The sequence below is a fragment of the Leucoraja erinacea genome, chromosome 31, assembly GCF_028641065.1.
Source record: "Leucoraja erinacea ecotype New England chromosome 31, Leri_hhj_1, whole genome shotgun sequence".
Taxonomy (NCBI): domain Eukaryota; kingdom Metazoa; phylum Chordata; class Chondrichthyes; order Rajiformes; family Rajidae; genus Leucoraja; species Leucoraja erinaceus.
Window position 1 is genome coordinate 7,330,591 of NC_073407.1, and position 26,802 is coordinate 7,357,392.

The following is a 26,802-nucleotide window of genomic DNA, read 5'->3' on the forward strand; positions in this document are numbered from 1 at the left end:
GTTTTCCAATATCGCTACTCCCAATATTCTGCCAACCCTCTCCCCCATGGCTTCTTGCCGAGACTCAACCAAATCCTACAAAATCTTGGGACATCTCTTGACCATGAACTTCAAACATCCTATCCTCATGAACTACTTATTTCTTTCCCTGTCTATACTTCATCCATACCCTCCTTAAACCTTTGTCAGTTTGATCTTGAACTGTGTGGAGTTTGACCGTTCTCCCTGTGACTGTGGGTTTTCTCCGGATGCTCCTGTTTCCTCCCACATCCCAAAGATGTGCAGGTTTGTAACTTAATTGGTCTCTGTATATTGCCTTATGCAGGGAGTGGATGCGAAAGTAGGCAAACGTAGAACTAGTGTGAACAGATGATCGGTGTGGACTCAGGGGACCAAAGGGCCTGTTTCCATGTTATATCTTTCCATCAATCAGTCAATCGATAATCCCTTTATGATGCTGGACCGTCCTGAATGATTTAGAAACCACCAGTTTGATTTGATTAATCTGTCCAAGAGTTACCCCAGCACACTTTATCTGTGATCTATGTGTTTCTCCATATTGACAAAAAAAATTAAGCTCATAGTTTCTTCTCTAAATGCCTTAGCATTTGTTTTATCTAAGCAATCTTAACACCTAAAGCCTGTCTCGATATAAATTTGCGATTGTTCACAGTTGAATTGATAATGTTCCACCATTGCCAGTATTTTGAATACAAAACAAATCCAAGCAGAACAGCATTTCATTACACCACTGCAATTATCATTTCATTCCTGAGTGCAATTACTATCTGATACTGTTTGCCAGGAAAAGTGGCAGCGCAGTGATCTGTTTACAATTGTTTCTGCTATTTCCCATTGCGCTAGTTTAAGTTTACCCATATCACTTTGATAATGGTAATCTCGTTATTATGGCACTATAGTCTACACTAAAGTGGTTTCTAATTTTAACAGGAATTGTCAGATGAAATTGAAGATTATACACATCGCTTCAACACTGAAGACCAGCTGGAGTGGAATCTTGTACTGCAAGAGGTGGCTGCATTTGTTGAGGTAATCATTACTGGTATGAAATAAGACTTTGCGTCTTTACATCATTTCATTGTTTAATATGACTTGAGTATTATCATGTACTGATCTGTGTTACTGTGCTTTGTTTTAATTATTGCGGATCATGCTGCAGTGGTAAAAATAATAATGCTGCTAATAGGTTATGGCGGTGGTAGAGCATTGGAATCTTGACAAATGCTCCATTGAAACAGGCCAGAATTTTATCAGCTCATCTTTGAATGATTGCCAAACTGAAGTGGCGGAAGTATTTTTTTAACGAAACTGCTCCAATAATAGGAAAGCATTTGGATGGTGATCAATTATTATCGTTCCATGTTCTGTCATGTTTAATGAAGGAAGGGTGTTAATTAAGTAATGATAGTACAGACCAAATGGTGTGTGTAAAATAAAAGTATTTTTTTCCTCATTAAGTCAATATATCAATTTCCCATCTTTGTTAAAACGATTTATCAAAAGATTTATTCTGTATGTTCATTCTAAATTCACTTGAGGGATTATGAAGGTAAAAATTTAATGTACTAAAAATACCTTTAATTAGAACTTCATCTTTTTGCTGTAATGTATGATGTCTTGTAATACATTCACAAGTGCAAAGGTACAAGATTCAGACAGGCACAGGGACAGCTTTTACTTCAGTTTTGTTTTTCAAACATACCACAAAGCATGCAATGAAATCACAATCATTTTACGGTAATTTTGAACATTCTGCATGAAATATTTTGGATGTAGTGGAAGTATCAGCTTTCTTAATCAGTGGCGCATTTGGCTCTTCCTTGTTTAGTGTTATCTGCTCGTGTAACTTGTTAACGTTGTCTGCAAGCTTGTGTGTGGCGTTTACTGACATTTGGCAATGTGCAAAATATGTTTATCCAGCTGGTAGATTTTCTTTTATTAAGGAACCTTATATGTCACATTTGAAACGGGAGAAGAGCAGAAAAACAGTTTTTTTGTGAATATTAGAATTACCACTGGATTTGATAAATCTGTGGTCTGTTATTTTTAGTTTGCTTGGTTCCTGCTATATGCCATTCTCTCAGTGTGGCGCTCAGATCTGCATACAATACTTAAAATGTGTAAAACAAAACCTACGTTTTATATGGCTGTAACGTGGCTTCCCATCTTTTATATTCAACAAAAGAACAAAAGAACAAAGATCCTAAGCTGAAGAATCTCCTTTGGATTCTCCTCTAGTAATTTCCCTTCAGTGGATGGAAGGTCTTTAATTTCCCAGTTTGTCTCCATTATCACAGAGGTTCAACATTGGCTATTCTTCAGTGCTCTGGGAACTCTCCTAGCATGGTGGTGCAGCTGGTTGAGCTGCTGCCTCACGGTGCCAGAGAACCTTATTTGATCCTGACCTCTGGTGCGGTTGATTTGTCTGTAAAATTGCCCCTCGTGTGTAAGGAATGGATGCGTGACAGGGATAACATACAACTTGGGAGAACCGGTGATCAATGGCTCACAAAGACTTGGTGGGCCAATGGGCCTGTTTCCATGCTGCATCTCTAAACTAAATAAGATACAAAGAACATTGTCAAGATCCAAGCAATGTCAAATCTTGCCTCCTTCAATAACCTTGGACAGATCCCATTAGCCCTGGGGACATACGCTCCTGCAGAATCTTAAACTTCTCCTTTGCCATCAGTCTTTCTAAGAGTCTCACACTCTTGTCCTCTTCCTCACTCCTGGTCTTGTTCTCCCACTATTTAGGTAGGGCCACAGCATATTACATTTCCCATCTGTTTTTTCCCCTTAGTAATCTAATGGCATAACCGTTTTCATAATGCGCAAAAATGGTGGGAAATTGCAGCATGGGGTTTGGTCAGAAAATCTGTGCAAGTGAAAAAAATAAAACACCTGTGAAAGTGAACCGATAGTTTAATAATTGGAGGAGCAGCACCTCATATTTCGCTTGGGTAGTTTACACCCCAGCGGTATGAACATTGACTTATCCAATATCAGGTAGTCCCTGCTTTCTCCCTCTTTCCCCTCCCCTTCCCAGTTCTCCCACAGCCCACTGTCTCCGCCTCTTCCTTTCATCCTCCCGCCCCCCCCCACCCCCACATCAGTCTGAAGAAGGGTCTCGACCCGAAACGTTGCCTATTTTCTTCGCTCCATAGATGCTGCCTCACCCGCTGAGTTTCTCCAGCATTTTTGTCTACCTTCGATAGTTTAATAATATGGTTGATTAAGGTTTCAATTTTTAAATAAAACCCATGCAACATTTGTCCACTCCAGTCATGTAATATTTACAAGAGTGGATGTTTCCATGATTCCTTCCCAATGGTGAAGTGTCTGTATTTTCACTTGATGTCCTCTGTTCCAGCAGACCCAACATTGGGAATGTGGATGTTGAAATTTGTTCCCTGCCATTTCACCCTTCAGTTCCAGTGTGCATTATGTTTGCACATGAGTGAACAGTAACAAGCCACAGCCTCCCAATTCAATCTGAAATGTTGAAGGTTCTGAAGGTGCTGTCATTATGAGGAAAATTGCCTTCAGCAAAATTCATAACTGTAATACTAACTACTGCTGAGGATGTTTGGGTGTCTGTCAAACTGATCTTAATCTATTCGTCATTCAACTGAATTTTTTTTTTTAGTAACGTTTAATGCCAGAAACATAAACAAAATGTACTGAAAATAGTCAGCAGGCCAGGCAATATATGTGGAGAAAACATAATGTTTTTTCTCAGAATGGCAAGATCTTGCAAATGTAAAAGGTTGTAAGCTTTTGCTATTTTCTCCCTAACTTCTCTGCTTCCTCGCCCTGTGAGCACCCCCCCCCCCCCCCCCCCCCCCCCCCCCATACACTTCTCAGCATCACTGTCACATACTCAGTGATATTTATGCTTTCTCAACTATTGGTAGATACAGTCAGTTCAGACAGCGCAAGCCAGGGGTTGCTTGTTCAGAATGATTTAATTACACATTTAATGGTGCATTTGCCAACTGACCCCTTGGCAAGGAATAAAAAATGAATTGCAGGGGCTGGTTTATACCAAAGATAGACACAAAATTGTAGTATTCAGGTAAACCTCCTCTGTACCTTCTCCAAAGCTTCCACATCTCTCCTGTAATACGGCGACCAGAACTGTACATAATACCCCAAATTTGGCCAAACCAAAGTCCTATAGAGCTGCATCACGACTTCCTGACTCATATATTCAATGCCCTTGGCAATTAAGGCAAGCATGCCTTCTTTACCACCCTATCTATTTGTGCTGCCACCTTCAATGAGCTATGAAGTTGGATTCCAAGATCACCCTACACATCAATGCTGTTACGGGTCTTCCCCTGAGGAATTTCTAACTGTCAATTGTAATTGGCATTGATGCTTTGATGGCATTGATAACTTGCCATGATTTACAAGGATTTTGCGAAGACTTGAGGGCCTGAGCTATAAGGAGAGGTAGAGCAGACTAGGAGTGTAGGAGGATGAGGGGTGATCTTATAGAGGTAGATAAAATAAATTGGGTAAATACAGTCTTTTACCCAGAGTAAGGGAATCAAGAACCAGAAGACATAGGTTTAACGTGAGAGTGGAAAGATTTAATAGGAATGTGAGAAGCAACTTTTTCCCACACAGGGTGGTGTGCATATGGAACAATCTGCTAGAGGAGGGAGTTGAGGCAGGTACTATAACAATATTTAAAAAAAACATTTGTACAGTTACGTGGATAGGAAATGTTGAGAGGGATATGGACCAAAAGTGGACAGGTGTGGGCATGTTGGGCTGTAAGGTCTGTTTCTGTGCTCTATGACTCTGATTATAATTCTGACTTACATTGATGATTACATTTAGTTTATATTTTAACTGATGTTAAGTTCTTATATTCTCCAGCAGTTGGATATTTAGTCTTTTTTTTCACTGATTATGACACGTTGATGGATAACTTGAATTATTTTCTTTGGAGAATCGTGTTACCAACTCTCATCTAATAGAATACACACATAGTTTGCCTATTTGATTTAGGCTATGCACAACACTAACCAGTTTTAAATTCTTGTTTTGTAGGCAGATCCTGCAATTATATTAAACGATGACAACAGCATTGTGGTAACCTCCAATCGCCTGGCAGAAGGAGTTGTCCCACCTCTGGAACAAGGGATGGTAGCTGGCCAATTGGCATTGGCAGATGCACTAATTATTGGAAACTGCAGTAGTCAGGTATGCCTTCTCTATATTTCTACTTTATGCTGCCTTCTGTTTAGTTAAGAGACACAGTGGGGAAACAGGCTCTTCAGCCCACCGGGCCCGCGCCGACCAGTGATCCCCGCATATTAACACTATCCTACACACACTAGGGACAATTTTTACATTTACCAAGCCAATTTACCTACAAACCTGTACGCCTTTGAAGTGTGGGAGGAAACCAAAGGTCTTGGAGAAAACTCACGCAGATCACGGGGAGAACGTACAAACTCCGCACAGCCATCACCCATAGTCAGGATCGAACCTGGTTCTCCGGCGCTGCAAACGCTGAAAGGCAGCATCTCTACCACTGCGACACTGTGCCGCCCGTTTCTATTGTCACACGTTCAATAGTGTATGGAGCATTGTGTGGCTTATGTTAATAGATGAATTTCCAATCTTCCAGTCTATCAAGTTGTTGCCCTTGCACATTTTGTTTTACTTTGCACTTTCTGTGTAGCTGTAACACTATTTTTCTCTTTCGCACTACCTGATGTACTCATGTACAATTTGATTTGATTGGATAGCATGCAATACAGATTTTTCAGTGTATATCTGTACACGTGACAATAATAAACCAATGCCAAGAGTGCAATTCCCTCTGTTTATGTTATCCTGCAGAGCAAGCGTGTGATGCAGCTCTCTGTTCAATTCGGGAAATGGTAATGGTTCACACTATCACACTTTCCAACTGAGTGAAGAAATTAGTAAATGGAAGTAAATTAGAAACCCATTTCGGAGTAGTCCACAAAGAAAATAAGATTTTTCAAGAGCTTGTGTACAAACTAGATGCGTTTCAGATCAAAGACCTTTTTTCAGAATAGACAAAGGGTCTTTATCCCAAAATGTTAACACTCTCTCTTGCCACAGTTGCTGAGTGATCTGCTGAGTGATTTCTGTTTATATTTCAGATTTCTAGGCATCTACACTTTTTCTTGATTTCTATAACACATTGATCTATATTGAGCTTTATTAAACATGAAGCACTAAGATATGTGTTCTGCAGTTTAACAGGTTGTTTGTATCTTCTACACAACAGAACTTAACTTGAAATCGAGATTGCTAAAAGTAATCACCAATTCTGGATTTTGGGAAGGTGTATTGTGAATGATGCAACAGCTGATAGCAACAATGTTGGCTGTTGGGTAGCGCGGAATTATCACAGCGGTGATATTGTGAAGCACAAATGCACCTGCTGGGGTGAATATCAAATGATTCTGAGGTCTCGACCACCTCTATTCCTGGTCAACAGTGGGAAAACTACTGTTGAGAGTATATTGCTTCCTTGTAGCCTACACTGTGCTCTTCTCTTCATTCACTTTGAGACTGAGATGCTTGCACTTGCTATGCACAGAAGCTCATGAGGCATTGCATGTCACATCTTGCACATAAACTGGCCCAGGTCCCCGGTGCATGGCTCTCTCAATGCCCTCTTTTATGCACTGAAATATTTTTTTGTAGCATTGATTTTGAATTGATACATTTTTTTTGTTGTTTATGAATGCAGAGTGGAATTTGGGTTTTAACTCTTCTTTTTCTTATTGATGAAACTGGGCAGGGTTATGTGATATTCACTGCTTCTAGGCCCTTACAATCCTGAGTGACCTTCTGTGTTGGTAGACATCTGTGTTCTAAAGTAGAAGTGTCCGTTTCTGTGAATTTTTATGATTTGCTTTATTTCTTTTTAACTTTTAGGTTAAGTTCAGTGAATTAACTATTGACATGTTCAGAATGCTGCAGGCCCTGGAACGAGAACCTATTAATTTGACTTCACAATTGGGCAAGACTGGATCACAGGTGAGAGATGACTGTTAATCTTTTGGATGATTCTATCTTAATATTATAAATTATTTTCTGCAGGCAAAAGCATCCAATAGAACATGATTTTGCATGGAATATTTAAAACATGTTCTAATTTGCCTCAAGGATATAGTCAATAAGTAATGGAGTCATACAGCATGGAAACGAAACCTTCAGCCCAACTCACCCATGTCAAGCAAGATGTCTATTCAAGCTAGTCCCATTTACCTGCATTTGGCTCAATCCCTCGAAACCCAACACCCGATGTTATTTAAGATCGGAGCTGAGTTACCTTGGCCAGGAAAAAACAAATCAATTGACGAGATTCTAAAACAGAAAACTACTGACGAGGAATATCTCTAGTTCACTGTGAATCACAACCGTGTGCCCACGTAGAGTCAAAAGAGCTCAAAAAGTCTCCAGCTGGCAAAAAATTAACAAAGATTGTCTCTTTGAGTGGGTTTGGTTTAATCCATTAATAAATGTAAGCAAAAAAGCAAAATACTGCAGGAACTGAGCAGGCCAAGCAACGGAAGAAAATGGGCAGATAATGTTTCAGGACTGGACCCTTCTAGATATTCTGAGGAAGGGACTGACCTGATACATTATCATTTCCCTCTGCAGATGCTGCCTGACCCGCTGAGATCCTCCAGTACTCTGTTTTTTTTTTTTGCGCCAGATTTTAACATCTGCAGTCTCTTGTGTCTCTATTTGTAAACTTGTTTGGTTTCATTGGTGGAGTTACCCCAATATTTATAACAGGAGATACTACCACTCTGATTGAGCATTGTGCACCTCTATTCGTAGCCTAATATTTCTGCCAGTGACAATTTCCCATGGTCACCACTGACCCCATACTACAGGTCCAGATTTGACTCCTAATTTTCCATAATATTTGCCCTAATTTTCCATAATAATTTTCCATAAATGTACCTTATTGCAGCGAGGCCCTTTATGCATGAATGCAATGCTATAGAATATACATAGGCACACAAATCCAATCCTAATAATTACTGCTCATTCAATTTCAAATGTGAGATAAGAAGGTCCTCATCAAACAAGCTTCAAGTGGCCAATATCTGCGTTTACTGATCCCCAATTGGGATTTCTCCAGGAACCATTCAGATCCATCATAGCCTTTGTCCAAAGATGAAGCAAAGAGGAGAAACCCAGAGATGAGATGAGAGCAACTTCAAGTCAGCATTTAGCTGAAGAGGTCTCGAAGATCTCTGGTGCAACTGATGTTAATAGGTATTGGTCCAGTGACTGAGGTCACACCTTGCACAAAGTTGCAGTTGTTGCTCTCAATATCACTAAGACAAAGGAGCTGATTGTTAACTTTTGGAGAGGAAGGCTGAAGTTCCATGAATTTATCCTCATCAGGCTGCTGGTGGACAGGGTTAACAACTTCAAAGGTACACAAAAATGCTGGAGAATCTCAGCGGGTGCAGCAGCATCTATGGAGCGAAGGAAATAGGCGACGTTTCAGGCCGAAACCCTTCTTCAGACTGATGAAGGCTCAAAAAGGCAGCCAGCATTGTCAAGGACCATCCTGGCCATGCTCTCATTTCACTCCTGCCATCAAGTGCAAGGTATAGCATTCTGAAAACTATAACGTCCAGGTTCAGGAACAGCTTCTTCCCAACATCCATCAGGCTATAAACTTTATCACTATAAACATCAACTAAACTGAATTACGAACTGTCTGGATTGCACTAGGAACTTCGAGTTTTAGAACTTCGAGCATCATATGCAGGCTGATGAGATTAGTTTATTTTTTAGCATCATGTTTGGCACAGACATTGTGGGCTGAAGGGCCTGTTCCCATGCTATAGTGTTCAGAGTTAAAATAGTTTATTTTAAACTTTGCAATGTTGAAATGACTTTAAATTTAATTTTAACTAACTTTGACAAGACTTAAGAGAGGTTATATGAATTGGGAGTAGCATACAAGCAATCATGAAGACAGTCAGAAATGCAAAAGTACTTCAATAAAAATGGCATCAAAGAATTTGTACTATTTCTCTTATCTCTCCAGGAGCCAACAGAGAAACCATCAAAACGAGAAAATCCACACAAATATTTGCTGTACAAGCCAACATTCAGTCAACTTTACACATTCCTTTCTGCATCATTTAAGGTCTGCTTATATGTTTTGATTTAGTTAAAGTAGGAAAGTAATAATGCACAATAGCTTGTAATTATTACAGAAAGCAGAGTCGGGTGAATGTAAGAATATGCAAAAATCAAATGGAATGATTGAACTTCTGATGTTTGTGGAAATGTCTCTTGCCCTGTCAATAAGGATCTTAGAATGTCATTTCAGTTCAATCTTTCATGCTACTATAGTTATTCCAAACTGTTTAGATTTAAAATGATTTTAAAACGGCAATGCTTATTTATTGTAGCCTCCCAGTAATTATTGGGGGAGAACGTCAATAGCTATAATGCTACATGAACTGTCCCTCTATTTTTATTTACAGGAGTTGCCTGGTAATAGTGTTTTGCTGGTTTATCTGTCGGCCACTGGCGTGTTTCCCACGGGTCGTTGTGATTATGAAGGTATCATCCTTTCTAGTCATCTATTGGGATTGGATTGCATTGAATTGCATTGAGGGCACTTAAACATTAATTTATGTAGACAGTCTGAGATTAATTTGGGCACGGGATAATGTTTTTCTCCATTTTATCACTTGGTATATTAAATATTTGTATTACACAAATAGCATAAAAATGATTTCCATCAATCTGCAGAAAATTTGATTTTTAAAGTAATTTTACTGTTTAGTTGAAATTGGATCAGAATATTCTTTTTGTTTTAGAAGAGGCCATTTACCATCCCTTCCCGTTCACTACTTTAACCAATTTTCCCCGATGTGTTTTAGAGTAAACGATCCCTGTCCCTATTGTGGGAGCTAAGACCTTTATGCTTAACATTGGTATTAAAGTTCGAGAGCCTTGCTGCCCCTTTCGAGAGCTCCCCTGTCACCACGTGATGAAGTTCCACAAAGAGTAAGGGAGGCTTACATAGGTGCGCTTTTGTACTCTTAAATTTGTACGGCAATGTCCAAGCTATGGTTTCTAATATTATCAAGGTATTGTTGCAGCACCGAATGAGGCGATTTGGCTCGGGTCCATAGAGGAAATCATTTAGTTCCATTTCCATGTAATCTTTCCACATGCCCTGTAAATTACTTCCCCATAGATCCCAATCCTGTTCCATTTTGAAAACTTGGATTGATTGTTCTCACCACCTGTACAAACTGTACTTTAGAGATGGTTATATTCTTCACAGAAGAAGAAAAAAATCTTCCATAGTTCCTCCAGCATCTTTTGTCTTTGCTTTAAATAGCCAATGACAACAGGAGGTTTTGGAGAGAGTGAAGAAGAAATGTTATTGGAATGTTTCCAGGGATGAGGGGCAGTTGTTAAGTGAATAAACCAGAGAAGCCGGGAACACGAGTTAGCAGATACTGGAATCTTGAGCAAAAAACGAATGGAGGAGCTCAGCAGGCCAGACAGTGTCTTGGAAGGAAATGGTCAGAATATTTGTGGAAGAAAAACTGGGATTAGCCTTGGAACAGAGGAGGTTGCAAGGGAACCTGACGGAATTATTTAAAACGATGAAGTGTTCAGACGGAATATATGAAGCCCATTGGCAGAAAGACCAGAAACTAGAGAATGTTGAATGAAGGTGACCTTGGATTTGAAGGCAAGACCCCCCCAGTGACAGATGTAGGGAAGTTTAAATTGGGGAAGTTCAAGAGGTTACCACCTTAAATCATTGTGGAGATGGGGAGTAGTGATGCCTTTGACAATACTGTTGTACTGCCAAGGGTTCACTTTGTAAATGAAGAATGCAATAATTATTCAATTTCATTTACCCATGAAACTCTGTCCTGTTCAATGGCATGGTTAGCAGAAGTATAATGCAACAGGGTATGTGTGCAATTGGTGGAGACACCAAAGAATGAAAATATGTACAATCTGACTACGTCTTGCTTGAATGCCTGTCTGTTTTCCTGTTTAGGTCCATATGATTTTGGTGGAGTCCTCACCAACAATAATCGTGACGCAGGAAACATGGAAGTAATACAAAAACGCAACAATTCATTTAAAGAAATGCACTGGTATGTCAAAATGATATTAATTTCAGTGCAGGCAATGATCAGTTTCAAATTTTTATTGACAAGCTAAGTCCAATATGTTTATTACAATCTACAGCAATCACTAGTTTCTAAATAACTGAGATGTATGGAATTGGAGGAGAATCGGCTCCAAATAAAAAATCCTGTTAACAATTTTCGTATTTACAGCACTGATGTATTTTATATTCATGAATATTGAAAGATAAAGCATCAACAGCTTTACATTTATCTCTCAGATGGTGAATTGTTGCAACAAAACATTTATAAAATCATCACCTGAGTTTTATCATGATTTCGATAGTATTTGCTGTCTGTGTGCCCAAATACTTTAATCTGCCCCAAGCATAGTTCAACAAACCAGAGACCGCACACAAATGTGACCTTTGCCATAGAGACTGTCAGTCTCGCATTGGTCTCTTCAGCCACAAGTGATGCTGATCTAGCCAAGGTTTGGAGCAAGCAGCCAACAACTAGGATGCATCACCCATGGTCAGTCATGACCGAGGGGGGCCTACGCCTACGGTGTTAAAATACTGGTCTAACAATCCAGTGGTTTCACCTGATGATCCAGAGACAAGAAAGTGAACATCCCAGTCAAGGTGTTTAAATTCAGTTCTTCAAACAGAGAGCAGTACAGCACAGCAACAGGCCCTTTGGGCCACAATGTTTGTGTTGAACATGATGCCAAGGTAAACTGATCTCATCTGCCTGTACATGATCCATATCCCTCTATCCCTTACACTTCCATGTGCCTATCTAAAAGCACCTTATAAGTCGCTATTGTATCTGCCTCAACCCCCACAATGCAATCCAGGCCACCATCAAACTGTGTTTAAAAAAAAAAAATAAAAAAAACTTGCCCTGCACATCTGCATTAATCCTTTCTCCTTTCTCCTTTCACCTTATAGCTAGCTATGCCCTCTAGAGTTGGACATTACCACTGTGGGGGAAAAGGTCCTGACTTGTCCCGACCGTACGCTTCTCATAATTTAAAATATATCAAGTCTCCCTCAACCTCTGATATTCTGGAAAAAACAATCCAAGTTCATAAAATATATGCTGACGTAAAGCTGTTCTCATTGTTCGTGACTTGAAACGGATTATCATTGCAAACACAATTAATTTATTAATATCATTTGGGGTAGGGATTCTGCCCGAAATTCTTGGCCAGTGTGTGAATTGCCACTTTCCATGAATGAAAATATAAATTACCTTTATTGGATCTGAAGAAGGGTCTCGACCCGAAGCGTCGCCTATTCCTTCTCTCCTTAGATACTGCCTCACCCGCTGAATTTCTCCAGCATTTTTGTCTACCTTTTATTGTGGCAGCTTGTTTACTGTATAGTTCGTACGTTGCAGTAATTACTCTGTTCAATTGTCTATATTTGCAAGGTATATTAACTCTATCATAACAAATCACCTAAAATGAAGTTCATTCCATGACATGTTCTTCAAGCATCCATTGTTGGCACATATTAATACATACAAGGCATAATTCTTTTCCTAAAGTTATTCTTAAGATTGTTGTAATACTTCTGTATTTTCCTTTAGTCTTCATCCTGGTGACTTTTTCCCTTTCACGCGGAAACCATTGTTTTTAATTGTCGACTCTTCAAATAGTATAGCATACAAGGTAAGTGAAAATACTTCTTTAAAATGACTTCCCAAACTAGATCTTGGAATGACTGTCAACACAGATATAATCTTGTCGATGCTTTTGCATGCTGTTGTTTTAAAATAGATCTGGTGCTTTAACTGTCTAAATTTATATGATGTTCTCTTACCTAAACAAAAAAAAAAATGTTTTTAATTTTCTTTGCTCTGTCTTTATTTTTCAATATTTGCTCCTTCTGACTTCTCCCTCTGTAATTCCTTGCCTTTTTTTCCCCTTTTGGGGGGCCTGAACTATAAAAACAAGTGAGTAATGCTGTTAAGCTTTAGTTATGTGCAATAAGAAAAAATACAATTTGGTTTCATGAGGAATTTATCAAGATATGTGGGAGTTCTTATAATTCATCAGTGACAATGATGAATCGGCGTACAGGATGGAGGTGGAGCTGCTCACAGGTTGGTGCAAATCCCACAACCTCATTCTCAACGTGGGAAAAACTAAGGAGATGGTGGTTGACTTCAGGAGGGCGGGGAAACAACACCATACACCTCTGCACGTCGATGGAGCTGATGTGGAAAGGGTCAGCAGCGTGAAGTTCCTAGGACTACACCTGTCAGATGACCTGACGTCCACGGCCAACACCACAGCACTGGTCAAGAGAGCCCAGCAGCGACTACACCCTCTCCGAAGACTACGTAAAGCAGGTCTCCCCACTACACGCCTACGGACTTTTTATAGGGGGACAATCGAGAGCACAGTGACCTACGGCATCACTTCCTGGTTCGGGAGCTGCAAGGCGTACGAACGGCACCAACTAGACAGGATTGTGAAGACCGCCAGCAGGATTATTGGTGCTCCACTCCCTTTCCTGCTGGACATATACAGGAAGAGATGTATCAGCAGAGCCATCTCCATCATCAAAGACCCCTACCACCCATCGCATCACATATTCTCCATCCTGCCATCTGGGAAGAGGTACAGGAGCATTAGCTGCAAAACCAGCAGGATGCTCCTCAGCTTCTTCCCACAGGCTATAAGACTGCTAAACGGACTTTGCCCCCTGCCAAAGTATCGCGCACCAACCACCAACCTGGACACACTGCAGCAGAGCCACTGTTGTGCCACTGCCGATCGGAACGCCTGTTGAATGTTTAGTAGAGTGTTAAATTTGTTCATGATATATGTATTTTTATTTCTATTTATTTTTAATGCACACTGAATGGACACTGGTTGAGCAACGTTTTTTTGTTTCCTCTGGGTATGTGAACACTCAGGAAATGACAATAAAGATATACAATACAATAAAGAGAAATGTAAGATATAAACGATTTTTGCATTGGTTACAAGAACATTTCAAAGATCTGAGCAGAAGTGCATTGGCGGAAATAAAGATGAAATATTTCTATTGATGGGAAGGCAGGAACAGGGCAGCGCAGTAAGCATAATAGGCATACAGCACGGAAACAGGCCCCTTGCACAACTTACCCATGCCCACCAAGATGACCTATCTATGCTTGTTCCACCTGCCCACGTTTTGCCCATATCCCTCTAAACCTTTCCAATCACTCTTAAATGTTGTTATAGTTGGAATATTAAGGCAGAAGCAGGAAAGCTGTCCAAACAGAAACCAGCGTACATTTTTTTATTTTGCCACAATTGAGTGACATTGAGGAATAAGTTTAGACCATATACCAAATATACAGTTTTATTAGAATGAATGACCAGTCTGTACACCTTGCTTCCACTTCTGCTTATGAACAATAATTAAGAACTAACATTTAAAAAAAAATTCAACACATTTCAATTATATACCAACTTGTGGTGTTCATGTATTTCAATTTTTGTACCTTTTGTGAGTTTTGTTGCTCCCTTGCTGTCAGTCGTGGGTTTTGTTATGCAATTCTGTCAGATTCCAACAAAATAAAGAGCTCTGAAAACCTAATGCTGAGTCATCACTTCTGCCACCTCCGTCCTCCCACAATTCAGGGGAGGATAAAGTGAACATGCAAAGCTAAGACTGAACAAGTCACGACTCTTCCTGTGTTATTATTCATATCATGGATGTATCTCAACTGGAAATAAAAAATACCATGCGCTTTCACAGTTTCACAAGTGTGATTGTGAGTGATGTGAGCAGCATATCTCCCTAACTTGATCTCTGTTACAGATTCATTTCTGTGCAGCACAGCCCAACCAGTCCATGCAGACCAAACCAAAGCTAATCCCATTTCGTCCATATTTGGCCCATATCCATCTAAACCTTTACTCCTGTAGTTAGACACAAAAAGCTGGAGTAACTCAGCGGGACAGGCAGCATCTCTGAAGAGAAGGAATGGGTGACGTTTTGGGGTCGAGACCCTTCTTCAGACCTACTCTCACTGTCTTTGTCCGAATGCCTTTTGACTATTATAATGGTATCTGCCTCTGTCACCTCCTGCAGCTCGACCCTCCCCCCCCCCCTCCCCCCCCCCCCTTTATGTGTGGGAAACTTGATCTTCAGATTCCCGTTAAATATTTCCCCTCTCACCTTAAGTTTTCCCTCTGGATTTTAGACTCGCCTGTACTGGGAAAAAGACTACCTTATCCATGCCCTTCATTATTTAATAAACCACCTTCGTTTGAGGGAAAACACTCAGCCCATCCAATCTCTCATTATAACTCAAGCCTCTTGTCCACTCCAACAATAGCCTTTCCTACCAAAGGTGAGAGGTTTAATTTTTCAGGTTAACTAGTTTGTCATGAGGCATTTTATACCATTTCAGTTCTACAACGAGTTAATTTACCTCCAGTAAAGAAGGTAGAAATAATTCCATCTTGCTCTAAAATTACTTCCATCTTTTTGGTTAAAGAAGGAGCTGCAGATGCTGGTAAATGGAAGGTAGACAAAAATGCTGGAGAAACTCAGCGGTTGAAGCAGCATCTATGGAGCGAAGGCAATAGGCAACTTTTCGTGTTGATTCCCGTCTTCAGACTGATGAGAGGTTGGGGGGGGGGGGTCTGGACCAATTGCTAACCTTTGTTGATGACTGACAAGGTGTCAGACCAATCCTGTCCCTGGAGACGTCACGTCTGTTCGGCTTTGTATCCTTTTGCGTCGTGTCCGTCCGCCATCGTGACCGTTCGGAGTCATGGCCGTTCGATATCTTAAATTTTCGGCGTGATGTACGTTCGGTATCTTGGCTTCCACTTCTTGGTTTTGGATTCTCGTCCTTCGAAGTTCCTTCCGGGTACCGTTTTATTGCATTATATTACCAAGCAAGCATTACTATCTTCACTTAGAGTGGAGCTTACTCCTGTGTCAGCGCGATCAAGGGACCAATTGAGGTTACTCGCACTGACACAGGAGTAAGCCCTCCTATTATCCATCGCCCGCTGACCCGCTCTTGAGCATTGAAAGACACGGACCGGGCAGTGAACACCAGCGCAGCAAGTGAGGCCACGTCCTGCTCCCGGCGGCTGTCGGAATTTAAGGATTTGCGGGAAGCGGCTGACATGAGCGAGGCCGGTGAGCGGCAGGTGAGAGATGTTCAGACGGAGAGCACTGCCAGAAGTGAGCGGGCCGACAGGGCGCTGAGGTAGCGGCCAGTTCCGCAGTCAACCACAATTTAAAAGGACTTGCCATGCTTGACATTATAATTTTTTAATTTAGCGTTGTATTTGGCTATCCGATATTTGTGCAAAAGCTTTTCCCCTTAATACTGATTTTGGGGTCCTTTGTTCAAGTCTCCAAATGCCTGGTCCATGTTGGACATTTACGTCTCGTTGACGAAAGTCTCGGAACCAATAAATGTAACTGCATATGGTGTAGGTCCAAGCACTCTGTACTAACTCATTGTGCCATCTAGTGCACCACAGAATTACTGCAGGTCTTCTGGTTTAAAAAAAATCCCAGTGTTGGGTAGAAAATTCTAGGATTTAACCTTAATGAAATTAAGGAATATTGTTTGTTTTTCCAGGGCAGAATGCTGTCTGGACCAGAGGGACAATTGCAGTGGGCAGTGTCCTCATTGCTTGACCTGGTTGTTTAGTCTGTGGTAGTAATTAACTTTTCCTGCTGCATACCCAACCTTGCTGTTTTGAGTATGATGCTATTCTGGACACGAGATCAGTGGACCAAAGCTTGTTGTTATTTTTAACTTGTGTCATAATTTTCCATCATTCAGCTCCCAAATTGCTCAAGCTTTTGCAAACTGTAACATTATGAGCTACAGACATTCCCTGACAAACGTAAGGGTTACTTTCTGTGAACCTTTACATAGGTCAGATTTTACTTAAGTCAGAATTGCCATCCCCAGCCTGAAATAACTCACTGAATAGTGTTCATTGTCTCAGTAGTATCCAGCTGTGGCTGGGGCACTTTCTATGTCGCCATTACCGGCTTGAGTTCCAACTTGCCATTGGGGCAAATTCTGTGGCGAGTGGCGTTTGTGGGAAGCCACATTGCTGCCATGGTTCCAATGTAAACTTGAGTGATCGTACAGTGTTGAGGAAATTACAAACTGCCTCCATTGCACCAGGAACTGAATACAGAATTGTTCATGTAAGTGCGAATTTACGCAAGTCACTTATGGCGCAAGTTGGGAAGTGTCTGTATTTAATTTACTGATTACACCTCTTGGATATCAGTGTAGAATTTATCTGTAACAGATTTCTGGAAATAGCCAAGATGAGGTTCAGCTTCTTCAATAAGTGTAACTTCTGTTTTATGAACATGCGGTAATTATACATCCCAAGAGAATTCACAGACAATTCTTAAACAAAAGGAATGATGAGTGTAAGTTTGGTCAGAGTGTTTTAGGAAAGAGAAAGATGGATATATTTCAGAAGGGAGTTTCTAAGTTTAAACCTGGACAGCTAATGATGATTAAATTCAAGTACCAAATGTATGTCAAGATGTATTTAAGAGGGATCCCGTTTAGAGGCAGAGGTCAAGTTTGAACAGTAAAATACATATTGCAAGAACCATGGGAGGAGAGAAGTAGATGGTGCTTAGCTTCCTGAAAGTGGCAAACACATGGGTAGAGTGGTGATCAAGCATTATGGTATGCTGTCCTTCATCAGTTGGGACATTGTATAAGATTCAGGAAGTCATGATGCAGTTCAATAGGACTTTGGTTAGGCTGTATTTGGGGTATTCTGTGCAGTTCTGGTCGCCAGGTTACACGAAGTATGGAGAAGGTGCAGAAGAGGTTTAACAAAATGTTGCTTGGATCAGTGATATTTGTTACAAGGGATTGGACAAACTTGGATTGTTTCCCTAGAATGCCAGAGGTTGAGGGAAGGGGACCTGTTAGAATTATATAGCATTATGAGAGGCATGGATAGGGTAGGCAATCAACCTTTTTCCCAAAGTAAAAATGTTAAAGACTCGAGGGCACAGCTGGATGATGAGAGGAGCAAAGTTTAAAAGAGATGTGCAGGGTAAGTAAACAGGGCGGTGGGTGCCTGGAACGCACTGCCAAGGGTGGTAGTGGAGCCAGATATGAAAGTCGTGTTTAAAAGGTGTTTAGATAAGAATGTGAATATGCAGGGAATAGAGAGATAAGTTTATTTTGGCATCATGTTCAGCACGGATCTTGTGGGCTGCCCTGCCTGTTCCTGCGTTGTACTTTTGTATGGTCACTGTTATTATGTTGATTCTGGCAACTTGCCATTTGCTAGGAGGATGGTTAGCTTGAATGTGCACCTTGAGGGGAAAAAGCCCAGGCACATTACAACGTAGCTCAGATACTTTATGAAGATGGTATTGAACCCTAGAGCGCATCTTCTATTGCTTATAATTAAGAATAGAAATTGTCACCCTGTTGCTTTTCTTTATAATGCCCACAGATGTTCATTGCCTCTCTATTTTCTTAAAGTATTATTTTCTATTTCACGCCTCTTTTACTCATTGTGCATTCTTATGTACATCATACATTTTACCAATTTACAGCATTACCATCTTTTTTATCCTTTTCAAAAGGATATAGCACTTTCAAATAGTTGAGGGACATCATTTCCCAAAAAGAATAAAGGCGTTGCCAGGGAATTGCAAAGAAACAAAAACACCAAACTATTGGTGCCCAGAACAAAATACTGCTGGTTTCAGAAACCACAGGGCATAGGTTTACGGTGAAAGGGGAGAGATTTAAGACAGATCCCGAGCAACGTTTTCACTCGTAGGGTCGTCCATATCTTCCGGTGGGCGGCGCGACTCACGTCGCAGCGGCCTCTGCAGTCCGTCTGTCTTTTTGTTATTTTTTGTCCCGTTTTAATGTAGTTTTTATTTTTTTGATGGGGTATGTGTGTGTGTGTGGGGGTGGGAACTTTTAAAATGTTTCCCCTGCACGGAGAACCCGACCTTTCCCTGTCGGGTCTCCGTTGGCGTTGGGGCTGCACCGTGGAGCGGCCTCCAGCAGGAACGTCCTGGGGCTCCAGTCACGGAGCTGCGGAGCTACTCACCATCACGGAGCTGGCCGAGTCCGGAGCGGGAGGAGCGGTGGTGGCGCGCTGCTGCGACCCGACCCTCGGAGATTCGGAGGCTTACCGCAGGTCTGGTGGACAGTGACACCGGGAGCCCGCGGGTCCCTGCTGGGAGACCGCTTTTCGGGGCTTCCGCAACGGCGACTTCTCCCGCCCGAGTAGCGGGGTCGAGGATGACCTGGAGCGGGGCCTTACATCATCGCCCGGCGTGGCTTCAACGGCTGCGGGACTTTGCCAGCGCCCGCCCGGGGCTCCAACAACAAGACCCGGAGCGCGGCCTTGCATCACCCGGCGCGGCGTTAATGGCCGCGGGACAATTGTTATCGCCCGCCGGGGGCTCTGACTTTGACTCTGACATCGGGGGGAGAGGGAAGTGCAGGGGAGAGATACGTTTTTTTTTGCCTTCCATCACAGCGAGGTGGAGATGCGCTGTGATGGATGTCTGTGTAAATTGTGTTGTGTCTTGGGTCTTTTTTTTCTTGTATGTATGACTGCAGAAACAACATTTCACTTGAGCCTCTATGAGGTTCAAGTGACAAATAAATTGTATTGTATTGTATTGTAATGAGCTGCCGGAGGAAGCTAAAGAAGTGGATTCAATTACGACTTTTGAAAGGCATTTGGACTGGAAAGCTTTTGTAGGATATGGGCCAAATGCAGGCACAAGGGACTAGTCCTGAATGCCAACTTGGTTGGCTTGGACAAGGTGTGCTGAAGCGCTTGTTTCCATGCTGTTGTGCTCTATGACTTGAATGCTGAATACCAGCGTTTTGCACAACATTCCAGAATCTCCAGTCTCCCGTCAGCTCCAGGAAGAAAATATACCCAATTTAAGCAACCAGAAAGAAAAAGGAATTTAAAAAAATTTCTATTGGGGTTGTGAAGAGAGAAACTGATCCACCTTGGGGGAGAGTACAGATGAAGAGTGGATACGTATCGGATTATGTAACATTTTAAATTTGCTCTGTTAATTGAGACACTGCAATTAACAAAGATGAAGAGCTCAAATCAAATTGCTGTTATTTTATAACACTATACATTTACTGGTAAATGTGTTCACTGTTGCTGTCTTGTGTAATTTCACAATGGCATTCAGGTATTCATATTGAAGTTGCTAATTTCCCTTTGTGTTTCAGAATTTTATCAACTTGTTTGGCCAGCCTTTAGTCTGCCTACTTTCCCCAACAGCATATCCCAAAGGTTTACAAGGTATGAACACATTGCAACACATGACTTTATTATTATGCCAGTTAGCTATTGCACATGGTTGCTCAGGCACATCAGTGCTGCTGTCTCTGTTGCTGTTCGTTTCCAGACTAAAAAATTCAAATTGCACTAAAATCATGTGTTCCGTTTAAATATTTGATGTTGTCAGCATGATTAAATTAAGCTTAACTATTGCATTTTTAATCGTGAAATTGAAATATTTGAGGTTTATAATTTAATGGGTTTAAGCAAAATGGTAAAGATGTGAAAAAGATTTCTGTCGTGGAGTTGCTCAGTGGGTGTCAATAAACCAGAAAACATTGTTTTCCCAAGAAATGGGCTTTGGATCATCAGATACACACAATAGAGCACTACAGTAAACTGAGGGTTGATTTTAAAATTTTAGCAAGTTATTTGGCAGCGAGGCAATTATAATAAAGCCAAATAAACCTTAAAACAGCATGGGCAGAGCTGCTGCCTCACTACCAGAGACCCTGATACAATCATGACTTGTATGGAATTTGCACATTCTCCCTTTGACCCCGTGGATTTTCTCCGTGCTCTGGTTTCCCCCCAAAATGTATGGGCTTGCAGGTTAATTTGCCTCTCTAGATTGCCCTCAGAGAGTGGATCAGAAAATGGGGGAGATATAACACTAGTGTAAATGGGTGATCAATGATCGTCGTGGACTGAAGGGCCTGCTTCCATGCTGTAACTTTAAATTAAACCAAAATGAGAACAGTGTCTTCATTACATCATGAGCAATGCACGTGAAGGATTTTATTTGTCGTTTGCATGACCATTGTTGTCTTGAGAACTCATAGTTGTTCTTCCCAAAATGTTATAAAATTTGTATCTCTTTTTTGCAGATCAAACTCAACGAGGCAGTCTTTTCACCCTTTTTCTGTACAATCCTTTGATGGCATTTCTCTTCATGTGCCGACTCACAAGTATGAGAAAAGGATTGTGGGATAAATGTCAGGAATACCTTCTGAAGATATACAGAGACATAGCTCACCTGATGACTAAATCACGGACCGTGGGTATGTCAAGTCCTGATAGTTTATGATCAAAAGGGTTCAAGATCAAATAAAGTAATTATTTTCAGTATAAACACTCATTTGCCGTGCCACCCAAGTAAATATGGCAATTAATTAGGAAAAAGCTGCACTTTTCTTCCCAAAAATATAGACAGGCGGACAAGTATTTGAGTCCTAGCCATTGGTGCTGGGTACCATTCCCATACATTCATGGGCCATTTTCAGTGCAGGAAGCATGCATTTGGGGTTCTTTTAATAACGGAAATAAATGTTATACTTTTTCAACATCGGTTTTGTGCATATAGAATTCGTTCTTCAGATGTGAGTGAAGTTGGTAAACTACATTGATTCCCGGCGTGGAGCTGTTCTAAGGTGTGGTGATTGGCTGTGTTTATGGACTCTATCTGTGTAAAACATTAGGGAGGTTTTCTTGCTCAATCAGGGTTTGGGGGAGTGTAGGGTATGTGGGGAAATGTGCATTTAACTTTGCAATATAAATAATGAATCATTTACTTAGCACTGACACAATTAGCTCTCGCACAACTTGTTTCCTTCAGATATTGAGTTTTACATTTGTTTCAGAGTGCTAGATTGCACGATGAGGTATGATTTTCCGTCGATGAATATTATGTGTGCGCGATGAATCTCATGATATGCAAGGAGGCCATTCAGCCCTTCGAGTACATGAGATAATCAAGCTGCCAGAGGATGCTATAGAAGCAGATACAGTTATGTCTTTTGAGACACTTCTGGACAGATATTTGGATAGGAAGGGTTTAGAGGGATATGGGCCAAATGCAGGCAAATGAAACCAGCCCAATATACCAACTTGGTCAGCATGAACAAGGTGGGCTGATGGGACTGTTCCTGCAATTGTAGAAGTGGTTAGTTTTGTGACTAAATTATAAAAAAACCTGGCATTTTCACTGAGCAAAATACAAGTGCCGTACCCCAGAGACAAACAACATTATTTGAAATTATAAAAAAGTAAAGGCCTAGAGGAAAGAGACCAAAACGTTCTTTCTCATATTCACCACAATTACTGCACAATGAATGCTGTCCTCTGTGTGCCAGTGTCTAATTTGATATCAACTCTCTTATTACATCACAGCGTTTTCCTCTGGGTACAATTGACTGAGGGTACAATTGTGTAAAGGTTGCACTCAAAGGATTTTGCATTTGTAAATTGAAGACTAATTCATGAATACAAAATTATCTGAGAGGTTTAACTGCTGTAACAAATCTAGAAAAACATATTATTGCATAGCTACATTATATTGTGGTTTAGATTGTGGTTTAGTTCTGTTTGCATCTTCTAACAGGTATTAGTTGATGTAGGAATGTGGTGCTGAGGTAAACCATCAGCCCTGATCATATCGAATGGCGAAGCAGGCACAAGAGAACAAGCAGTCGACTCCTGCTTCTGTTTATCATGTCTTTAATTTCACGTGCTTGATCAGCTGTCTGAACATCACTCGTTGCCTGTTCAGTCATTTTTATCTTTTTTTTACAGATCAGGCATTTCTCCAGTTTTTTGGTGATGATTTTCTTCGATTATTGTTGACCCGGTTTGTTCTCTGCTCTGCAACCATGAGACTGCACAAAATGTTTAGGGTAAGGTTTTTCTCCTTTGATCTGCAAGAATATAACACCAATTGACTGTAATAAATTTGGTCAGATATAGTTTGTACAAAGTATCTGCAGTACCATTAATTAGAAAGAAGGAGTTTTTCCACGCTTGAGAACATGGTCAGCTTTGGTATAACACAACGTACTTTAGGAACTTGGCAGGTTAGGCAGCATCTGTGGAGGGAATTGGAGGATGATGTTTTGGGTTGGGACCCTTCTTCAGAAGCTACCTGACCCACTGAGTTACTCCAGCACTTTATTTTGTTTACTCAAAATTCGAGCATGTGCAGTTCCTTGTGTCTCGGGTCAGCTTTGGCTGTGTGTTCTGTAACAGGTACGCTGACCATATTCACTCAAAAATGTTATTCATTCGCTGTGTTACTGAGAAAGGCAATATTTAATATGCATCTCTAATTGCCCTTGAATTGCTGGTGAACTGCCTTGATTACTGCACTTGAAACAAATGCATTTAGGCAGAGAGTTCTAGGTCATTGCACCTGTTACGATGAAGATTAGGCAATATATTTCCAAATCAAGCTGGAGTTTGACTTGGAGGGGAACTTGAAGATGGTGATATTTCCATGCACTCGTTGCCCTTGTCCATATGAGCCTAGAGTTTGGAAGATGCAGTTAAAGGAGACTTGGTGAGCCGTTGCATTGCATATTGCAGAGAGAACCAAGATAAAACGGCAAATAAAAAGTGAGACATCTGTAAATGTTAATCTGATATAAAAATGATAATTCTAGAAAGATTCAACAGATTACACTACCTCATTTAAAATTGTTCTGTGATAAAAGCTGAATACAATTCAGCAGGCACAGTCCCCTCCATAATGTTTGGGACAAAGACCCGTCATTTATTTATTTGCCTCTGTACTCCACAATTTGAGATTTGTAATAGAAAAAAAATCACATGTGGTTAAAGTGCAGATTTTTATGCATTTTGGTTACACCATGTAGAAATTACAGCAGCGTTTATACAAAGTCCCCCCCATTTCAGGGCACCATAATGCCTGGGACACAGCAATGTCATGTAAATGAAAGTAGTCATGTTTAGTATGTTGTGCATATTCTTTGCATGCAATGACTGCTTGAAGTCTGTGATTCATGGACATCACCAGTTGCTGGGTGTCTACTATGGTGATGCTCTGCCAGGCCTGTATTGCAGCCATCTTTAGCTTATGCTTGTTTTGTGGACTAGTCCCCTTCAGTTTTCTCTTCAGGATATAAAAGGCATGGTCAACGGGTGATTGACTTGGCCACTCAAGAATTGACCATTTTTTAACTTTGAAAAACTCCGTTGTTGCTTCAGCAGTATGTTTGGGATCTTGCTGTAGAATGAACCGCCGGTCAATGCGTTTTGAGGCATTTGAGCCATACATGCCCAGGCCATAACACCCCCTACCACCGTGTTTCACAGATGAGGTGGTATGCTTTGGATCTTGGGCAGTTCCTATTCTCCTCCATAGTTTGCTCTTGCCATCACTCTGATATAAGTTAATCTTTGTCTCATCTGTCCACAAGATCTTTTTCCAGAACTGTGGTTGCTCTTTTAAGTACTTCTTGGCAAACTAACCTGGCCATTCTATTTTTCCAGCTAACCAGTGGTTTGCATCTTGCAGTGCAGCCTCTGTATTTCTGTTCATGAAGTCTTCTGCAGACAGTGGTCATTGACAAATCTACACCTGACTCCTGAAGAGTGTTTCAGATCTGTCGTACAGGTGTTTGGGGATTTTTTTAATTATAGAGAGAATTCTTCTGTCATCAGCTGTGAAGGTCTTCCTTGGCCTGTCAGTCCCTTTTGCCATTAGTAAGCTCACCAGCGTTCTCTTTCTTCTTAATGATTTCCCAAACAGTAGATTTTGGTAAGCCTAAGGTTTGGCTGCTTGACCTGTTGAGTACTTGCAGCATTTTCTGCTTTTTATAAAAACTTTCTGATTTCCAACATTTTTTTGAGATCAGTTCCCGTGCTGAGACTGGACAGCTTTGAAAAATAATCAGAATAAAAATGGATGGAAAGGCACATGCAGGAAATAAACTAAATATATGTGCTGTTGGAGAGATTAAGTAATGCTGGCATAAAGCAATGGGATACAAGTAGTTTCCATAACATGAATGGGATATAACACGAGTGATGAATTGGGAAACATTATTTACATTTCGTGGGCATCACAGAACATTAAAAGTTACCTTAGAAATTGACAAGCAGAAATAAAAGCTGTATTGGATTTAAACAGTGTAGGAAGGAACTGCAGATGCAGGTTTAAAGACACAAAGATGTGATAGACACAAAGAGCTGGAGTAACTCAGCGGGACAGGCAACATCTCTGGAGAGAAGGAATGGGTGACGTTTCGGGTCGAGGCCCTTCTTCAGACTGATTAGGGATAAGGGAAACAAGATATAGAAGATGTAGAGAGATAAAGAACAATGAGTGAAAGACATGCAAAAAAAGTAATGATGATAAAGGAAACTGGCCATTGTTAGCTGTTTATTGGGTAAAAATTAGTAGCTGGTACGACTTGGGAAGGGGAGGGATAGAGAGAGAGGGAATGCCGAGGCTACCTGAAGTTGGAGAAATTAATATACCACTGGGCTGTAAGCTGCCCCAGCAAAATATGAGATCATGTTCCTCCAATTTGTGTTTCTCTATTTATCTATATTTGCCTACGTCTCTTGTTATGTCTATCTTGGATTTAAACAGTCTAGGGAACAAAATACCTGTTTCCCTGTAACCTCCCCACAGTAATCAGACACCATTGTTTCTAATTGAGCTGCTAGTTTCACTACCAGAGGCCATTGAAATTGACAAATGATTGTATTGACACTTGTGTAACTAAACCCTATTAAATAATGTAACGTAGTGCTTTTAGTACTTTACGCTTGCAGAAACCAAAATGATCTTATTTCTATTGTAAAGACTTTTGTTTTTGAAAGTCCAACAGGGAAAAGTAACCGTGATTGTGGGTCTGAAACTCTAGCCCCGGAACCACTGTTCATACATTGACACAATTGTCTTTATAACATGATTTTCTATAACACGAGGTTTCTTAGGAACACAACTATCATGTTATAGCAGTACTACTTGTACACAATGAAAAAACATACAGTGAGACTATGAATGAATATCACTAAGATCAGCAGTAAGTGGCAGGTTCAAACAACCTACGCACCTCTTTTTTAACAAATTTGACCAACTGAACTTCACTGCCAGACTGGACTGCCGACGCTACCCTCAGTCATGGCTGCTGACGCTGCTCCTAGTTGCTTCCTTGTCCACGCCAGCCAACGCTACCCGCGGCCCACACAGCTAGCTTCCTCGGCAAGAACTCCCGCCGCCGCCCCCCCCCAGCATGTTTCAGCTGAAAAATTGCACTTCTGTCAGCGCAGTTCTTGCTTAGCCTAAACATTATTGTTGTGTCTCTATACGTGAAATACCATATATACACTCTGTTATAGCAGACAATCGGCATTAATGACCACTATTCTACCCCCTCCCCCCATGGTCCTTCAAAATGAGGTTTTGCTGTATCTGCAGACTGAGCAGGCATCAGAGGCTGAGCAACAAAGAAGATCCACCAGTTGATATGGGAGGATGCAGGCCACATAGATATCCCCACCCCATTGCCCCATTCGCCCCGAGCT

The 26,802-nt window shown here is 41.0% G+C and overlaps 2 protein-coding genes across 2 annotated transcripts in view; both read left to right on the forward strand.

Annotated features, from left to right (window-relative positions):
• LOC129711863 (60S ribosomal protein L35) overlaps positions 1-26,802 on the forward strand; it is a 204,872-nt gene that overhangs the window by 78,200 nt on the left and 99,870 nt on the right. The gene's annotated exons all lie outside the window — the stretch shown is intronic.
• Positions 1-26,802, forward strand: part of scai (suppressor of cancer cell invasion) — a 91,274-nt gene that overhangs the window by 61,354 nt on the left and 3,118 nt on the right. The window contains exons 7-16 of the mRNA XM_055659835.1: positions 952-1,050; positions 5,086-5,238; positions 6,958-7,059; positions 9,101-9,202; positions 9,546-9,624; positions 11,093-11,192; positions 12,762-12,843; positions 20,421-20,493; positions 21,360-21,533; positions 23,044-23,144. Of these exons, the coding sequence (XP_055515810.1) occupies positions 952-1,050; positions 5,086-5,238; positions 6,958-7,059; positions 9,101-9,202; positions 9,546-9,624; positions 11,093-11,192; positions 12,762-12,843; positions 20,421-20,493; positions 21,360-21,533; positions 23,044-23,144 (1,065 nt within the window). The remainder of the gene's footprint in view (positions 1-951; positions 1,051-5,085; positions 5,239-6,957; positions 7,060-9,100; positions 9,203-9,545; positions 9,625-11,092; positions 11,193-12,761; positions 12,844-20,420; positions 20,494-21,359; positions 21,534-23,043; positions 23,145-26,802) is intronic.